The sequence below is a fragment of the Ammodytes marinus genome, assembly GCF_949987685.1.
Source record: "Ammodytes marinus genome assembly, chromosome: 21".
In the NCBI taxonomy this organism is placed as follows: domain Eukaryota; kingdom Metazoa; phylum Chordata; class Actinopteri; order Uranoscopiformes; family Ammodytidae; genus Ammodytes; species Ammodytes marinus.
Window position 1 is genome coordinate 17686898 of NC_137225.1, and position 19122 is coordinate 17706019.

Here is a 19122-nt window from a genome sequence, read left to right on the forward strand (position 1 = left end):
TAAGGACTCCTGTTAACGGTAACAACCCACAGCATCACACACAGCGAACACCATCGGGATGCAGAAACACTGTGGGGAGAGGGACTCACACAGATGGTTCTATACTCTGAGGTATTGGTCTCACAAAAGACTAGGCCAGACGCTCGCCTCTCACTTAAGTTTCCGCAGCCTAAGCTGCCCGTGAAGACGCTCTTGGGTGAAGAGGAAAGAGAAGAAATGTGGAGTTATGGCGATGGAGATGGTTAAAAAAATTGTGTAATTTTGTAACTGATGATGAAAAGCCAGAAAGTGAAGGACTCCGGGTTCTTTACAGGTGACAGCTTTTATCACATCTGGTGCAATGAAAGGTTATCAAACAAACATTAAATATGTGTACGAAATATATAGAGTTTAGGTCCAAGGTTCTCTTTTGACAACATCTACAAAAATCAAATTGATATAAGACAGAAACCTCTGAGGTGTAATGACTATGACTATAAAAATTGCGGAAAACGTATTTACTCATTTGGAGCTGAAGGGTACACCTATAAAAAAGAGTTGTTTCTTTTTACTGCTAGGCTTGGAGTATCTAAGATAATGAGGAAAAGGACAAACAACTTGCCCAAGTTGTTAGGCTCACCAGGAGTGACAAACAACTTTCAGAGAACATGGAAAGCAAATTGATGTGTCTCACAAAGCAACAAAACAGCATGGTAACAAGAAAGTGGAGCATTGCTGCCCATTGCCCATTAATCCTTCTTTAAACAAGTGTGCCACACTGGTATTTCTGACTAAACTGGTTCAGAGTGTTGCTAAATGTGATGTGTATCTTTTGGGTGGAGAACAAGACACCTGCATAAGCTACAATGCTACATTTTAGCACACGCTCTGGCATAGGAACAAGAGCACTGCCAGCGTAAAAAAAAAAAAGTGAACAATGCATTGTCTTACTGGCAGGTTCTTTGCTGAGTCCAGATAGACGACAAACAGTGCTGACGATAAGCCATCATTGGCCAGGCTTCTGTCTGCACGCACACTACGCAGCACCTGATTGAAGAAAAGAGAAACTTGTGTGACAGAATAGGATGACTGGTATAAATCAAAACTCCATTACCAGTGGCTGATTCGTGAACAGTGACAAACACAGCATTTGCTCTGTTAAAAGCAACGGAAGTTTGTTTTTTCAGAGTCATACCTGGTCCAACCTGTCAGGAGTGGAGAACAGAGACAGCCACTCCAGTTTTAAGTGGAGTTTCCCAGTAGAGGTCTCTTCCAGGTCAAACCACTGAAACAAATGTCAACGTTAAAAAGTATTCAAAATATCTTAAATATATGTATAAAATAGAAGCCTTGAAACTCCATAGAGAGCTGGTCTTGAAGAGTACATAAGAGCTTTTTTAAAACAATTTAGAAGATTGATACCGCTCAAATCTTGCTGCCAAGTGAGCTCAGCTTAATTTAGCACAAACACCTGAACCCTTATTTACCTATTTTTGAAGGTCTCTACCTTGTCTTGTCGTCTCAGACAAAGAGGGCTTTGATTTTATTTCAAGACCAGTCAAGCCCACAACTGCGGGGATGCCACTAAACTCCCTCTGTATTGTCTGATTTAGTGACAATTAATAGAATTTTAATCTGAAAATGTTGTTGGTATTAATGGCTTTAACCCCCCCCCCCCTTTCTGGTCTTGCTCTTGACTTGGTTTCAACCATTCAAAGTATTGGTCATGACTCGGTTTTGGTTTAGGTGGTCTAGCCTACATTGCTTTAGACAGAGCCAGGAGAGCTGTTTCTCCCCATTTCTAAGCTTTCAGGGTGGTAATTGATCTCCCTATTTAACTCTCTTTAAAAAAAACTATAAAGTGTGTGCTTCCTAAAATGCCCAACTGTTCCTTTGAGTCGTATAATGTTTAAACTCTAAGCAACTTCTAATTAAAAGAGCACTTTAATTTGGCAGTAGAAATAGTTTTACCTCATCAACCTTCTGTTCTTTGTGCAGCTCAGTCATATCGATCATCAGGCTGTGAATGATGACACATTATTAGTGGAAACTGGAATGGCAAGCAGTTAGCAGAGAAATCACAAACTGCATCATTAATCTGAACAGACGTGGTGGTGGTACAGTCATCGATTGGCTCCTTTGTGTTGTCAGTGCTGGGTGTAGTGTTACAGCCTTCGGGCAGAATCAATTGACTCTGCCCTTGGGCTTGGAACCTCTTCTTAACGTTAACTGTGGTCCACTGGCACAGACACTTTCAGCACACAGGTTTCCACATTGTGTTTAGGTATACAGCCCGCTTGTCAGCTTGTCTACATAGATCTTGCCAATCACGACAAAGCTTGTAATCAACACATCAGGAAATGAGAGAATCTCACCTTCCCAGGAAGTCATCTTTGTCGGGATCCTCGTCAAACAGCTCGATCTCAAGGTGTTGGCCCGTCTGCTCGTACACCAATGCCTGAAAAAGAAAAACCACATATTGATGCTTGTTCAAACCGGATCTATAGACAGATTACCTTTGTTAATGGAGGTTGGGGGTGTGAGCTTGTTTCATTGATTACCAACAACAGTATTACTATGAAAAGTCCACCTCCTTACTCCTAGAGACATCTGAAAGCATGTCACCTCGTAAACCTCGTTCCACTTGGGATGGAGGCTCTCCTTGACCGTCTTGCTCTGGAACAGCTGGTTGCCGATCTGCAGGACGCCGTACGGGTCGGACTTGCCCTTGATCAGCCCCCCCAGAAACTTATCCTTCCCTTCCAGATCCTGAGCCTCCAAGAAGTGAATCCTCAGGACTCCCTGTGGAGACATGTGTTAGCTGGGCAACTCTGAAATAGCAGCCGACGACACTTCAAGGCCGCAACAGAGTCAGAAGTGATAGGAGGTGACATACTGGGTCGTTGACAGAAATGAAAACTGTGGCTTATGAATAGGGTCAAGAAGTAAACAAAAATTTTGAAACATGTTATTTTTCATTCACTTCTTCTTTCTTTCCTACAGAAATTATTCAAATTAAAGCTGATTAGAATTTTTTTTATCAAAAGACGATAAATAAAAATCTGAATGTAGCAGCTGTTATGTCATGATGCATTTTGAATCAGATCTGTTTGCATGCAAACTCGAACTTTTTCCTGATGCTTTATACGTCCAATTAAACATTAATTAACAATAAATTAACAATGTCAACCTGTTCATCTTTTATCTAATGATATAAAACAGACACAAGTGGCAGAGGTACAGCTTTTAGGAGAGACAACTAAAACAAAATTATTCAAATTGAAATTGTTTTCGATGAACTTTACATCAAATCTTTCAATCAAATCTTAAGAATGTTACACAAAACACAAACAAGACAGTTTATTCAGAACAAGGATGCTGGATTGAATTGTTTATGATGTTGCCATGGATACAGGTATTAGCACACAAAGCCATTGACATGTTTTTCTGCTTTTCTTTGGCTGTTCTGTCTTGTTTTACTGCTGTATCTTAACCAACACAACCCTAACAACTACTTACTTTCCCCACAATATCACAGGGACCCCATCACATTTGACAATTAAGGACATTGAGGTTCTACCCAATAAGCAGTCGGTTTATTTATTAATCAAACCAGAGACACATCAAACCCCCTCATGTCTAACTAGAGTACACACTCTGCTGGTACCTTTGGCATGGGGAAGCGTAGCTTGGCCAGTTCCACATCCCCCACCAGTGGGATGGTGATGCGATTGGGTAAAACCAAGTAACTGTAGATAATGTCTTGAATCAGACTGTCAGAGAAGCCACTGTGAGGACAGGGGAGGGGTTGAGAGGGGTTGAGAGAAGGGAGGATATGAAAATAAACATAATGAAGCAATGCATTATTTAAAAGACACTAAGGGTGCCCTTGGGTTATAAATATTCTACTTTAATCTCAGTTTAGTACAGTACATTTCTGCCTCACATGTGAGAAGATGGAAGGAAAATTGGAGTTGGTTCAAGCATGCTGGTGCTGCGAGCCAGCAAACCTATGAATGTCTCCCTGATCCACTAATGATTCAACACTTGGTGACAGTAGGGTCAGAGAATGGAATTACCGCCATGCTTCCCCTGATTCATTTAGCCGCCGCGACACAGCTGGAAAGTTGTAATCACGACTAGAAAAAAACGGAATCAGAATGATATTCATCATCCAGTGTTATTGCTCCGGCTGTCCCCCTGGAGAATAACAGTTTTGTTTACAGCAAAGCTGCACACATCACGGTGACTTCCTAATCAAATGCGCCTGTAAAATGCCTGAGTGTAAGTGATCCTGAAATTGTCTCTTGGGTGATGTGAAAACCGGACAGCTACTCAAATGGGGTGCTGGAAACACTTTAAATGCTGCCAACATGTCAGTTGACATGTAGCCTAATAAATCATACATTTAATACACAGGACCCGATGTATCTGTGTCCCAGATGCGTTTTCTATTGTCCACCAGTGCGCAGGAGATAGGTGACAGCCCATATGTAATTGGTGTTATAAAACAAAGGACCTACCATCATACTGTAGGTGTCTTCATGCTTTCAATGGGCTCTATAAAGAGTTCTCATGTACCATTAGCTGCCTGGACCAATAACATCTTACACTGAGACCTCCTGTTTAAACAAAGTTACTACATATGTTAACTAGAATGTGACTTGTTCATATCCGTTTTAATTCGACCAGAAATGTGCTATGTGATCATTTTAGTTACTTAGCTGGTTCAGGCTAGCAACAAACCCTAACCAAAAAAAATTTAGCTTAGTCTTACAATATGACAAAAAAGTATCACACAGTTAAGCTGAGTAAAACTAGCAGCCATGTAAACTCTTACTCACATATTCACCTGATAGCAACATCTTTTAATGTATTTAAGAAAATATAAATGTATTAAACTAGCTAATAAGACCATGAAAACCCTGGATAGTGTCCAAACGCAAAGTGAAGTCAATGTTTAAAAAAAAAATATTATTTTAAGACAACCCTTAATAATCAGCACCAAAAGGAATAACATTGGCACAAAATGAACACGCCACATATGGCTTAGTATCCAAACCCCTTCTTCTCAACTTCACTGTTTTTTATGGTCACTGTTTTCTGCCTTTGTAAAGGGGTTTATTTAGACTAAATACCAATCATTAAAAAAAGTAACTGTCTGTTAAAGTGACCCAAACATAAAACTCTCAAACACAGGCTGAGGACCAACTGATGCCTGAGGCTGGAAGCATCTCACTCAGCAGCTTGGAGACCAAAGTCCATCAGGAAAGGACCCAGCTCAATGATGAAAACACTCTGAATGTCAAACCATCCATATGTCATCCATTTTTAATTGGCCAGCAGCTATTTGACACTACGGAGCAAAAAGTAGTTGTCGCTCAACGGAATACAGCTTGTGAATCAGTTCCAACACAAGTGAATTCACAATGTATGTTTCTGTATTCTGCCTGCGGTGTATGACAAAAATGCCCTCCCTTTGCATAAATGTAACTTAATTTGAATGATTAAATCGTAACCTTAGACAGGTGAGAGTCATTTCAGGTGACAATTTTCGTGTATGTATCCTTTGGGAACCAGCGAAAATTACTTTGAAAATGAAACTTCCAGCACACAGAGAAAGCCTGCTCTGAGAAAGACTCCAATGAAATCAACTCAACTGAGAGAGAGTCAGGAGAGACGTTTTCATCAATCCTGGGCTTATCTTCCAATGAAACGGCTGGTTCTGTGTCCTCTCCCTGAGCTGATTAGAGACATTATGAGTCTTCAGCCCCGGGTTGGGGACTGATCAGAGCCAGAGCTTTTCTCCAGCTGAGAGCTAAGTGATGTAAAGGGACTATTGCAGCATCAGCAACTCTTGCTGTTCCCCTGGCATAAACACAGGAACTTTTAGTCTCTGTACAACTGTGGTCCAAACAGAAATGTCTAACATCTAACAACTATTGGCTAGATGGCCATGAAACTATAAACAGCAAATATTTTGGAGCGTTACAAATGCTTGTCAAATGCTGCCGATAACAATTGTAATTTGCTTTTAAAAAATAATTCATTTTCATTTATTTATTACGGCTCACGGCCATAGCACATGGCTGTGAGTGCTATGCAGAAGAACAGTTCTCATATGTGATGGTCATTTCCAGTATGCTGAGGGCTCTGTTTGATTTGAGACAGCACTAAATTCTAGAAATAAGCACAGTTCACAAGCTGTAACCGAAGTATGTGTCCAGTAACAGAAATGATAGCATTGTCACTGTGAGCATGCTTACAATAGCATTTAGCTCATAGCATTGCTGTGCCTAAATAGGCGAGCCTACAACCTAACAAAGCTGCTATAGCTGTAGTGTAGACTCTTAAAACTTGTTTTGATTCTGATTCTAAAACTTGCTCAAGGCCAGGGCAATGACATATGATAAGATGTAAACACGTACAACATTTGTTGCATAATAATAATAACAGGGTTTAAGGGAGACACACTGGGCAAGCCTTCAAGCAGCTGCTGCTGTCTGTAGCTTGAGCTTCATGCAAGGAACTCTCTCTCACGCTGCAGATACGATTTCACCATCTGGGCTTCTACTCCTTAAACTATCCCCCTTTTCCTGCACGTTCTACCACCCCGCCCGCAATTGCTCCACAACTAACACACACACACACACACACACACACACACACACACACACACACACACACACACACACACACACACACACATTTAGACCTATTACATTGCACAAGCTACATGGATCCATTTCACCCCCGCAGAGCATTCAACAGAAACCTCTGCCTGTGTCAACATGTCTGCCCACATCAGCAGCAGCAGGGCATGTAAGGAAGCAGCTGTAATTCCCAGAGATTCACAAGTAGCATTAACGCGTCATCTGTCACATTATTTTGGGATATAAATAATGTAAGAACCACCCCAGCCGGCAGTCAGTAATTGTGTGGGGCTGTTAGCAACTTTAGTCGATTCTCATTTACTCTAAGCAGCCCACACAAATCAAATCAAATCAGTTTTATTTAGCCCAAAAATATATTGTATAGCCCAAAATCACAAATAAACATTTGTCTCAGTGGGCTTTACATTTCATAAAATATGATACAATATGATACAATATGACACCCTGCCCTTACACCCTTAGCTTGGCTGAGAAAAAACTCCCAGTAAAAAACCCTTTACCGGGATTTTAAAAAAATTTAAGAAATCTCAGGGAGAGTCGACAAAGTATAGGTATCCCTCTCCCAGGACGGACATACTGCAATAGATGTCATAAGTAGAGAAAACTACAACTACACAACACACAACTACCGGAGGGAAAAGGACAATTTATTTGAATGAAAAAAGCAAGTCAGAACAAAGAAATGGGTTACAACCATGGACCTATTAAGAAAGGTTACAACTAGCACATTTCCCTGATCCAAACAATTTTAGCCATGGACCTAATTAGAGGTTTTAGCCTTACAAATGATTGTAAGGACATGCCAAAAAAAAATTGTATCGCAATGTATCTCTGTATTATAGGCCTACTGGACAAGATAGCATCCAGTGAAGGTACACCCTACACCCTTTGTTTTGCAGATAAGAAACAATAGGCATAATAAATTATTGTTCTTTGAAACTAGATAATCTGGAATCCAAAACTCATTCGTAACAGAACATAATGCTAAATCCACCATGCCCTAAATCCACAGACATGCCACAGGGCATTCTCAAAAAGCAGAATTACATTGTTTTTGAAAGGTTAAATGTATGTGTAAAATGTAGTAGTAGACAGTTGCAGTTATGCAGTACTTTGTGCATGATACATGGCCAGAAAGAAAGTAGGCATGTATCCAATTCCATGAAATCAAACCCTGGACATCTCCCTATTCTTGACAAACAAAGACATTCCTTAATCAGCAAGAAAAACAAGTTTGAGTTGACTTACTTGAGTCCGGGAATGTCTAGTATATTGGTGAGGCCGGTCCAGTTTATGTCCAAAAGCTAAATCAAGGAGTAGAGGGAAAAAAAGAAAGGAGAACAAAGCATTGATCTGGTTGTAAAAGTTCAAAGCGTTAAATTGATTCTATTGCTTCCCTAGTCCCCTGTGCCACAGGCACCACTCGCTTTCTTATTGTCCTGGCCCAAAAACTTGTCGGATTAATTACAGCAGAGACAAAAGAGTCCCACACAAGCTGCAGCAAAATATAAATCAAATGGTCTGTGGGTGCTACTGTTTTTAGTCAATTTAAAAAAAATAAAAAGCACAACTTCAGCTTCTTTATTGTTGCTGTATTAATAATTTAAAATCCAACTATTTTTGGCTGGTGTTTATCTAACTGCACACACGTTCACACACGTTTGTCAAACAGCAACCTTCTCTGTTCTCATATATTTAGACTTATTGATTTGACTATTTCTGGGTATTTTCCAGTAAAGTATGCTTCACCTTCTTTCAATGTGTTTTCAATGGATGCGATGTGCAGAGATAACCCTATAGTTTATTGGGCCGCAACACAAGGACATAAAAGCACAGATTCTTCTATGGGAACGAATACAAAAACACCTACTTAATAAAATATGTATGAAAGCATGCAGCGGCCCTCTGGGGTCTCATTAAGGTTTCATTACATGATGAGGTCAGGGATTACGTGCTTTCTAAAGAGAAAAGCACCAGATTTTAACAAAGTGTTCTGTTGTCGAAAAAAACTGGAACCAAACCACCTTATTTACATTCAGTGTCTGGGTAAACTAGCAGCAGGTACGTCACATTTAAATCAGGGAAGAAAGTAAGTCAGAGACGATGAGAATAGCAGCTGAGATCCTGCCTCTCCGCGAGCTTTGATCTGTCTCTTTGCCTCCCAGCTGAAGGAGCTGTTTTCTTAATGAGTCTTTCCCACCCTACTTCTCCTGCCCAAGCTGCTTACACTGCAGCAGATTCACAGAGCACTGCAGGGCTGGGAATTATGTGGTGGTGGTGGTGGTGGTGGTGGTGTGTGTGTGTGTGTGTGTGTGTGTGTGTGTGTGTGTGTGTGTGTGTGTGTGTGTGTGTGTGTGTGTGTGTGTGTGTGTGTGTGTGTGCGTGCGAGCGCATGCGTGTGTTTGTGGTGGGGTGGGAGATGTCTGATTGCTTTGGGAACCTTGGTATAGAGGGACACACCCCTGCTCGCAAATCAGAATTTACTATACATGGGTTAACAAAGATGAACTGAATGAACGTTTTTCCAAATATAGTAGGCTATATAAATCTAGTGGTTTGTATAAAATCAAGTCAGAAATAACCGATGATAATATTTTGATTACCCAACATTCTTTTTTTTTAATTATCAGTAGGCTATTTTTATTTATTCTTTATTTATGTTGATAAGACAAAATTAGAAACTTAAAAAAAATATTTTGACATTTTGAAAAATCCGTGTTTGTTGATACAAAAATGAAGCTACAGCTATAGTTAACTTAGCTTACCATAACGACTGGCATTTTACAAAGTTAGGAACATTCCAGCACTTCTAAAGCTCACTAATTAACACGTTGATTATCAATACAAAATATACATTTGGATGGATCCAGGCTAGCTGTTTACCTCTGTTTCCAGTCTTTATGCTAAGCTAAGCTTACTGTCCTCTTGCTGGGGTTTTGTATTTGGCAGACATGAGAGAGGTATCCAGGGTTCTCATCTTATTCTTGGCAAGATAGCGAATAAGTGTACAGTCATATGAAAAAGTTTGGGAACCCCTCTCAGCCGGCATTATAATTGACTCTGCTTTCACACAAAAAATATAAAAGTGGTATGTCTTTAATTTACCAGGAACAGTTAAGTACTGGGATGTTTTCCAAACAAAGATTTTTTGAAAAGCAGTATTTGGTTGTATGAAATAAAATAAAATGTGAAAAACTGGCTGTGCAAAAATATGGGTACCCTTGTGGTTTTGTTGATTTTAATGCCTGTAACAGCATGTAAAACTGATGACTTTAAACACAAAGTTGGTTGGATTATGTTGTTAAGCCTTGAACCTCATATAATTGTCTGTTCAATCATGAGAAAATGTATTTTAGGTGCCTAAATGCAAGTTGCACTTCTCTTTGACTCTCTGCTGAAGTGAGACAGAATGGGATCATCAAAATAGCTCCCAAAAGATCTGAAAAACAAAGATTGTTCATTGTCATGGTTTAGGGGAAGGCTACAAGAAGCTTTCCCAAAGGTTTCAATTGTCAATTTCGACTGTAGGGAACGTTGTCAGGAAATGGAAGGACACAGGCATAGTGGCAGTTAAACCCAGGCATGGCAGACCAAGAAAAAAACAGGAGCGGCATAGGTGGAGGATTGTGAGAATGGTTGCACACAACCCACAGATCACCTCCAAAGACCTGCAAGAACATCTGGCTGCAGGTTGTGTATCGGTACATCGTTCAACAATTCAGCGCAATTTGCACCAAAACATCTGCTTTTTATAAAGACCAAATAACTTAATTTTTGTCTCATCAGTCCAAAGCATTTTCTTCCAATATAAAGCTGGCTTGTCTAAATGAGCTTTTGCATACTCCATGCAACTGTATCTGTGGCGTGGGCGCAGAAAGGGCTTCCTTCTCATCACCCGGCCATACAGATGTTTTGGTGCAAATTGCACTGAATTGTTGAACCATGTACAGATACACAATCTGCAGCCAGATGTTCTTGCAGGTCTTTGGAGGGGATCTTTGGGTTGTGTGCAACCATTCTCACAATCCGCCGCATATGCCGCTCTTGTACTTTTCTTGGTCTGCTAGACCTGGGTTTAACTGCAACTGTGCCTGTGTCCTTCCATTCCCTGACAACGTTCCTTACAGTGGAAATTTACAATTGAAACCTTTGGGAAAGCTTCTTGTAGCCTTCCCCTAAACCATGACAACGAATAATCTTTGTTTTTAAGATCTTTTGGGAGCTGTTTTGATGATCACATTCTGTCTCACTTCAGCAGAGAGTCAAAGAGAAGTGCAACTTGCATTTAGGCACCTAAAATACATTTTCTCATGATTAAACAGACAATTATATGAGGTTCAAGGCTTAACAACATAATCCAACCAACTTTGTGTTTAAAATCATCAGTTTTACATGCTGTTACAGGCATTAAAATCAACAAAACCACAAGGGTTCCCATATTTTTGCACAGCCAGTTTTTCACATTTTATTTTATTTCATACAACCAAATACTGCTTTTCAAAAAATCTTTGTTTGGAAAACATCCCAGTACTTAGCTGTTCCTGGTAAATTAAAGACATACCACTTTTATCTTTTTTTTGTGAAAGCAGAGTCAATTATAATGCCGGCTGAGAGGGGTTCCCAAACTTTTTCATATGACTGTATTTCACAAAATAAGAAGCTATATCCTTTAAAACATATTTCGTGTACTCTAATATAGAAAGTGTAAAACGGAGCTTGAGCAACAAAAACTAATTAGAGGTCTCTTGTCAGAATGTGTGGCACCTTTTTCTTTACACTGTACTGACTCAAACATAGCACAGTCACATGGCTTAGACCTCATATGGTATGTCTTCACTTCTACAGCTCTCAGGACTACCTTGTAATAAAAACTGAAAGAAATACGATGAGTTACACGTATTCCAGGATGCACTGTGTCCTGATTCTTTTTTATCCCACATGAAATAGCTTTTGCACATATTTTTTGTATCTCTCTCCTCCAGTATACCACTGTAATGTTCTTCATCTGAAGGCAGGAAGAAGATTGAGATTTACTGGCTGGAGCTGCTATAGCCTTCTCCCTCCAGCCTCCTACAGTATTATCTCCACCTTGAGCTTCAGCTGAGTGCCTTGGGTAAAGGAACCTGCCAAAGTAGGGCTGGCTTGATCTGCGTCTATTTCAGGCTCTGCTGTAGTTCCACTGGGTCCTTCCATTCGGTGTAAATCGGTCAAACATTTTTAAGCTGAGAAGCTGTGGCTCTCGCACAGTGGGCTGAATGTGCACTGAATCATTTTGGATATGCAGGAAATCATGTTGAAGTGATGTATAGCGTTTTGAGGCTACAACAAGCACTATCAAGAGCAAGGGGAAAACAATCGGAAATTGAATTGGAAGTGAGGGCTGTTAAATGAAATGGTAAATGGTAAATGGACTTGACTTATATAGCGCCTTCTAGCCGATTTTCTCAGCCCCAAAGCGCTTTACATATCTTACCACATTCACCCATTCATACACACACTCATACACCGATGGCAGATGAAAGAAACTCATTGCGCTGCGGTTCTGCCGTGAATTGACTTCTGAAATCAACGATTAAAAGTCCAATATATATACATCTATTGTTTGTGCGTGACAGAGGCAAACTAATTGGCAATTTGCTTTATGAGATGCAATATTATGAAATCTAGTGATAATAATGAATACACAGGAGAAAAAAGGGTTTCATTTTCTGTAATGGTCCAACCTTGGTTCATTATTGAATATATAGGAGAACAGAAAAGAAAGCATACAGTGCAACATGATATATGAATGCCATGTGAAAATACAGCATAACATTGAGTGGGGTGATGTGTTGCACTGGTGCATACCAACTCATTTAGTAGATACATGCTGTTGTATATTGCAACAAGCAAATCCCAGTTTAATAGCCTCTGCTCTAGTCCCATTGCAATTACTCAGCCCCGCACTGTCATTGTAATTCCACTGCTGCTCTATTAAACAGGTTGAAACGAATGAATGCTGTCATATTCCTATTGTGTGTGTAAAGACTTACCGGCTTCTTGAGGAAGAACAGAGACAGGGCTCCGATAAGAGGCATGTCACCAAGCAACGGCTCCATCACCACTCTCAACACGCCATGGATCTAAGGAAACACAAGAGGCACACGTTCGGCTTACACATCTCCAAAACACCAACACACACACACACACACACACACACACACACACTGCCGGCCCTTGACATTCCGCTGCAGCACATGAAGGGTAGGAAACTTGATCACAGCCCGACTTCACTCCTGCCCCCCCCCCCCTCTCACTCCCCCATGTGTCCCACCACCTTCTCCATAACATATTATGACAATTAAAATTATCATGTCATAGGAAGTGCTTTACATGTGTCATGCGGTAGGCCACACAGCTGCTCTAATCCACACACCAAAGAACAAAAAGATGCTTCAATTCTAGCACCGGCATATTTGTTTTCAGGCTATATTTGTGTTTCTCGGGATGGATACAATGAATCTAGAATAGCCCCCGAAACAGATAATACGCCATTGAACCCAGCACTATTATTAAAGCGCCAGTGAAACTATACTGAAATACCAATTACCTTCTTGAAACCTATTGGCCTACTAATAAAAGCTAGTTTTTCATACAGTTTTTCCAGGTAAAAGTCTATCACACTTATTTTTAACTACCTCATGTTGTTATATCCGTGGCCGAGGAAAGTTCAATTTGAAACATTATTTCCTGAAACTGAAAACTGTTACAGTAAACTGAATCTCCCCTTTGTCATCGCAAGATTAAATCGGCTCCTAAGAAGATTACACAGACGGTAAGATGGCAGGACAAAAAGAAATGTTGCAATTGTCTCTGTAGCTTCTATTGCTTCAGGAAAGCTTAAGGGGTCTTAAGGAGGAGAAACAATGTACCGAAGGCAGGGTGACAAACACCAACAACTGACTGGACAAGAAAACTCCCAGAATAATGGATCTTCTTAGGTAAAGGGCTCATGTAGGCTATGAAAAAGATAAATTAGGCTTCTCCAATTTGAAATCAATGAGAAAATGTCATATATCAGGAGCTTTAACAGACCTTGTAATTAAAGTGGCCGTGCTGAGGAGTAGACCTTGGTTGTATGGGTGTGACCACACAACAGAGTGACATTAGATAAATAACAAAAGATCAATATGACTTTTAACCCCGTCCACTCCTGACGAAGCCACCAATAATCTCTGTGTCATCATGGAGTCAAGCGCACCTGCTCTGTGTAACGTAAGCCAGCTCAAGATGTGATGCAGACTGACTGTATTAGTGGTTGATGATGAGCTGTGGGGATATGTGGGGGCCGCCTGAGTTACATAATGGGGCCAAGCGAGCAACAAAATGTCTCCCAGGAAAAAGATCTAAAGGCACCCAGTCTCCAAGGAGACACACTGATTGTTTCTTTCTGCCTGATCTGTTTCTACTGCAGCAACACACAAAGGGGGCCAAGGACATGCAAAAAATAACACTTCATATTGACACACACTTAAAGTATGTAGTCAGAAAAGAGGAGGGATCTTTTAATGGATTATTAGCGGATACATATTTCAATTATGTAAATGCATAATTTAAAAAGGTTAATTTGTTCCAAATTATCTTTAATGAATATGTTTACAGTAATATGGGTAAGACTCAGTTTTGCTCATTAATTGTACTCTTTTACAAATTAATGAATAATTCGAAGTTAACTATGTACTATAAAACCTTTCCATAATTATAGTTTTAGCGTCTATTTCTTTATTATGGTTCTGTTTTAATTTAATTTCATATTCAGCCACAGTTGCTGCCACATTTTCAGCCTTTTTATTTGTTTATCTGTTTAGTTTAGTAGAAAGCAGTAAGTAGTTCACAACTTCAGACCCACTGAAAGGGGCTTCTTACGTTACAGGCCAATAAGAAGGAAAATGTTGCACACTGGGAACCACTGCCGAAGAGAATTTCATAACACACTTCATTATAATTCTCTTGTTGTACCCACAGCCTCATCAGCATGAGCACACAGTGTGCAAGAGTAATTTGTGCTCTCACACCAGTACCAGCACACCATTCATTTATACACTAATCCTGAAATCTTAAAAAGCGCCTGTCCAAATACATTCAGCCTCACCTTTATGTAACCCTCAAAGTAGCTGCTCCTTTAGTTTTCACAAAGCCTTTTTAAATTGGAGCGGACAGAACAGACCTTTAACTGTGTCATTTCATTTCCGATTCATCATGTTCCTTTTTTCTATCACAACCCATCGCAGAGGCTGGGACTTGTGCCAAAAGGAAAGAAGCGCTTCAGGCTGTCAAACAATACCAAGAAGAAGAAGTCATTCCCTCACCTGGATGCTCTTAATGCCGGCTTTGCAGTAGTAGCGTTTGATGTCTACGTCTATCTCTGTGTTACCGACGAAGCTGAGGGACAAAAACACAAAATATGTCTGATATGAGAAATCCTGTACCTTAACTTTTTCATCAATTTTAAAAAGGACTTTTCAGGATCTTATTTGGTCGGATAATGAATTGATTAAATTTAGATATCATGGTGTCCCCGTAGGATAGCATGTTTTAAATCCCGTTGCCCTGACATTTAAATGTATATATACAGTATATATGTATATATTAAAGTTTTTGATACTATTTATGGTTCATCAAGGCATTTAAATTAAGTAATTCCCTCTGTATATGGTGTTTTTAACCATACCTTCACTGGAATCAATTGCCTTTTTTTGCCACATGTAATCCAGCATTCGTTTTCTAAGGGTTTATCTCATTTCTATCCATCCTCCTTTACTGTTAACTCTCACAATTATACCGCAATTTGCGAAACACCGGGCGACTTTTCTTTTTGGCAGAGCAGTGACAGGAAATCCAAAGTTACCTTGTCACAGACTGTTGCTGCAAAATGTGCCCACTGCAAACAAAAGTTGCTTGTTTTTCAAAGTGGATTGGTTCTGAATATTGCAAGGAGTGATGGAACTACTGGAGTAGCCAGCGTTAGCTGCCAAATGAAAAAGCTTGAGGCGACTGGCTGCACAACTCCAACTTCTCAACAAAGCAATCAAGTCCACTGTGTTCTACGGTGGGGAAAACTACTTGTGCTGAATGCAACATGAAATCAGATAACAGTTGCAATTATAAATGACTCAACTCTTTATAAAGACATAGTGAGTTTGTCTGGTTGTTCTGTAAATAGATTCGCCAGCTGTTGCTCTGTTGTAGTGATGACAAAGGAGCTGCTCAAGGGCTGTTTACTGTTGTGCTATACCTCACTTCCTTTTATCACCTTTAACCACGGCTGTAGTGGAATCAACAAAGATTAAAAATATAACCGACTACAACTTCAACTGCATTATTATTTATCTCACTCCAAATCAATGATCCATTAAATGAGGAATCCATGTATTCATACATATCAAAGTCTGTTTACAATTATTTTTAAGCACTGCTGTAGATGTGTTTGAGAAATGTTCTGTAAAGGCGATCACAATCTCCAACCAAACTGACAGAGGGTTGCATTGTGGGTAATGAAGGCACTGGGTTTTTGACATGGAAGAAGAATACATTGCATAAGAAAAAAAATGATGTCTCTTGCTTTGCTGCACCAATTTGTTCCTTTTCAAAAAGCTGTCCATTGTGGGTCCGACAATGAATTTTCAAGGTCTGGGAAAAGCATTTGAAAACCTCTGTATAAACAGCATGAGATTAAATGAGATTAAACCACCATGATACAAACAGGGATGCGGGGCAGGCTCACCTGATCTGCAGGTCCATGATGATCTGCCGCTTATCCACGTTCTCTGTGTACACCTTGACCCCGTTGATCCTCAGGGGCTACACCGCAAACACAGGGACACATTATGGCCGCCGCACAACACTACACCGACACCTCCAACCCCACACGTGGCTAGCACAAGGTCGACCCCTTTTGCTTCTCCTAAACCCCATATGGAAACTATTTATGAAACAAGCACGTATGTCAGCGACGTGCATGTATGCATGTGTGTTCACATACAGGCTCACACACACACACACACACACACACACACACACACACACACACACACACACACACTATTGCCAGCTGTCCCGACAGCACCTGCTGACAGAGGCCCGTTTTGTCACAACAACACATGATGAGTGTTATAAAAAAACAACAACCATGCAGGGGCATACTGAGAGGGGGCCGCCGCTCACCTTGTCTCCTATGTCGATCTTGCTGAAGCAGAAGGTGCTGAGGTGAGCGTTGGACTCCTTCACAGCCGGCTCGATCGTCTCGTGGAACAGCTTCTCTACAAACTGGCTGATGAACGGCCACATCTGTTTCACCGTCTGGGAGAGAGGAAACATCTTCAGAGAAAGATTCTAGTATAGGCGAGGTGGGACGGACACAAAACCGTTGCCACTTTTCCATCATATAATTCGTCTAAAGGATGTACAGTACATGTGAAATGGAAATTAAATCAAATGGGCGCCTGTGAAGCATCTTTGCATTTGTTCTAAACTAGTGTCATTGTCTTTGTTCATTTAAACTCTGCCAATAAAATGAATGCTGTCCTAAAAAAAGGATGTGTGCTGATATGAATGCTACTACATTGACTTCACCCTCTATTCCTGCTCCCTCATACAGGTAGGCCTACATCCCTCACACTGAGATACGCTACAGTAACTTCAGTATTCACAATTCTATTTTTAAGTATAACTTGTCAGTATCGCGCTCATCGAGCGGGGACACCAACAATGAATCTTTGATCAGTCGAACATGTATGCATGAGGGCTGTTGCCATGGGGACCCACAGGGGTAAATGCATATTCCCAATTGTGGCAAACAGAGGGTGTGTGTGTGGGGGGGGGTTTATGTTAAGTCAGATGTGCCGCAGTGCACAGTGTGGCAACGTTCACAGACCCAGTGGAAAAGAGATGAGAGGAGCATAAGTGCCACACACATCCCATTTCCTCCACCTAAAAAGCAAGACGGAGGGCTTCGCTCGAGCAGAAGAATATTCAAGAGACAGCCTCTCAGCTGGTTACCTTGTTGAGCCACTCCACCCGCTCCACGTCTGGGAAGTGGACCTGCGATGGAAGGAAAACAGAGCAGATGATGTGCAGTTTATGTAGGTTTCAATAAGGTTGATAAAGCATATTACATATGTTTTTCTTTTTAATTCTGTTTAAAAAGCTGTCACTTTTGCAAAGATCACTGCACTCAACATCATATAGTAAGTTGCAGAATCACCCGGATGAAAATCCAAAAAGCGTCCATATACTGTCAAATGTATGTAATGTGTATGTAATGTATGTAAGGACCCAAGTTTACAGAGCTATTCCATTCACAACTGTTTCAAATGAACTGTTGCATGCAGTGCAGGTTTCCAGTGCAAAGTGAATCCCCCCTTTTCCAAATCCACATTTGACCTTTGAAAAGCTTTTTAAAAGCTGGTGCTCGGGGGAAAGGCTGGTTTGAGGATGTTGCAAAAGAAGGGTGCATGGATTTGTATGACCTTTCTTTCATCATTATCTCTAGTCTTATGTGCTTGGTTTTATAAAACAGCTATGGCATCAGTGCAAACCTTATATACCTAAGTTTCTCTTCATATTTTGAGTGTGAACAAAGTGGACTCGTGAATGGGCACCATTGAATTTGCAGGGGAATTTGACTTAATAGACCTTCACATAGCTGCACACTGGAGCTGTACTGAAGTTTGACTAATCTTTCCCGGCCTCCAAAGTAAATCTGGCATTGATTTAACATGAGGTAAAGGGGAAACGCCTGGGATAAAATCAATACTGTGCACAAAGGTGTGTAACCATGTGCACACCCCCTTAATAAATAACAGATAAACAGCCCGGACTCTCCATTGCTCGGAAATTAAAGGCGTCTATTCCCTAATCTCGGTCAACTCAGCAGTATGATAAAGTGACACATCTGGCTGGAGTGCTGTTGAGATATAGCACACTGGGGGGGACAGCTACAGGGGGACAGCCCCATCTTTAAGCAAAAAAAATGCCTATACTGCATATATGTCAAAGTGTGAGTTGAAGCAGTGACTTAGAGCAGGGAGACCGGGAACACAAAGTTTCTAGTTTAAAAGACAGATTCAGGCCTATAGTTTGGTTATGAGGTGGAATGTCTTCATTGTTACAGCTGACACAGTGACCTCATTCTGAAAGATGTAAGAGAAGTAATGGATGACCGGCTCAACGGGACATGTTTATAAGGGGCTGGCTGGAAAAACTGCTGGGAGCAATAGGATCTTTAGTATTAGGCTTTGTGCCGTGTTGGTGTTGGAAAGTGTCTTATAACAGTGAGCTATTAAAACTAAGCGGGTTATATTACTCTGTATTACTTGGTAAAAAAGGGATAATTGTAAAAATGATTTTGTTTTTAGTACGTCCCCTGTGGAATTTAAAAATCATTGAACAAAGTGAAACATGAAATATGCTTTTAGTGTAAGTAGCTGCT

The 19122-nt window shown here is 40.5% G+C and overlaps 1 protein-coding gene across 1 annotated transcript in view; it reads right to left on the reverse strand.

Moving 5' to 3' along the window:
* Positions 1–19122, reverse strand: part of esyt2b (extended synaptotagmin-like protein 2b) — a 33125-nt gene that overhangs the window by 11724 nt on the left and 2279 nt on the right. Inside the window, exons 2-13 of the mRNA XM_080050202.1 lie at positions 17691–17732; positions 16857–16991; positions 16417–16493; positions 15002–15074; positions 12686–12775; positions 7902–7957; positions 3647–3767; positions 2605–2781; positions 2355–2437; positions 1951–1999; positions 1175–1264; positions 931–1026 (exon numbers count right to left, since the gene is read on the reverse strand). Coding sequence (XP_079906328.1) covers positions 931–1026; positions 1175–1264; positions 1951–1999; positions 2355–2437; positions 2605–2781; positions 3647–3767; positions 7902–7957; positions 12686–12775; positions 15002–15074; positions 16417–16493; positions 16857–16991; positions 17691–17732 — 1089 coding nt within the window. The remainder of the gene's footprint in view (positions 1–930; positions 1027–1174; positions 1265–1950; positions 2000–2354; positions 2438–2604; positions 2782–3646; positions 3768–7901; positions 7958–12685; positions 12776–15001; positions 15075–16416; positions 16494–16856; positions 16992–17690; positions 17733–19122) is intronic.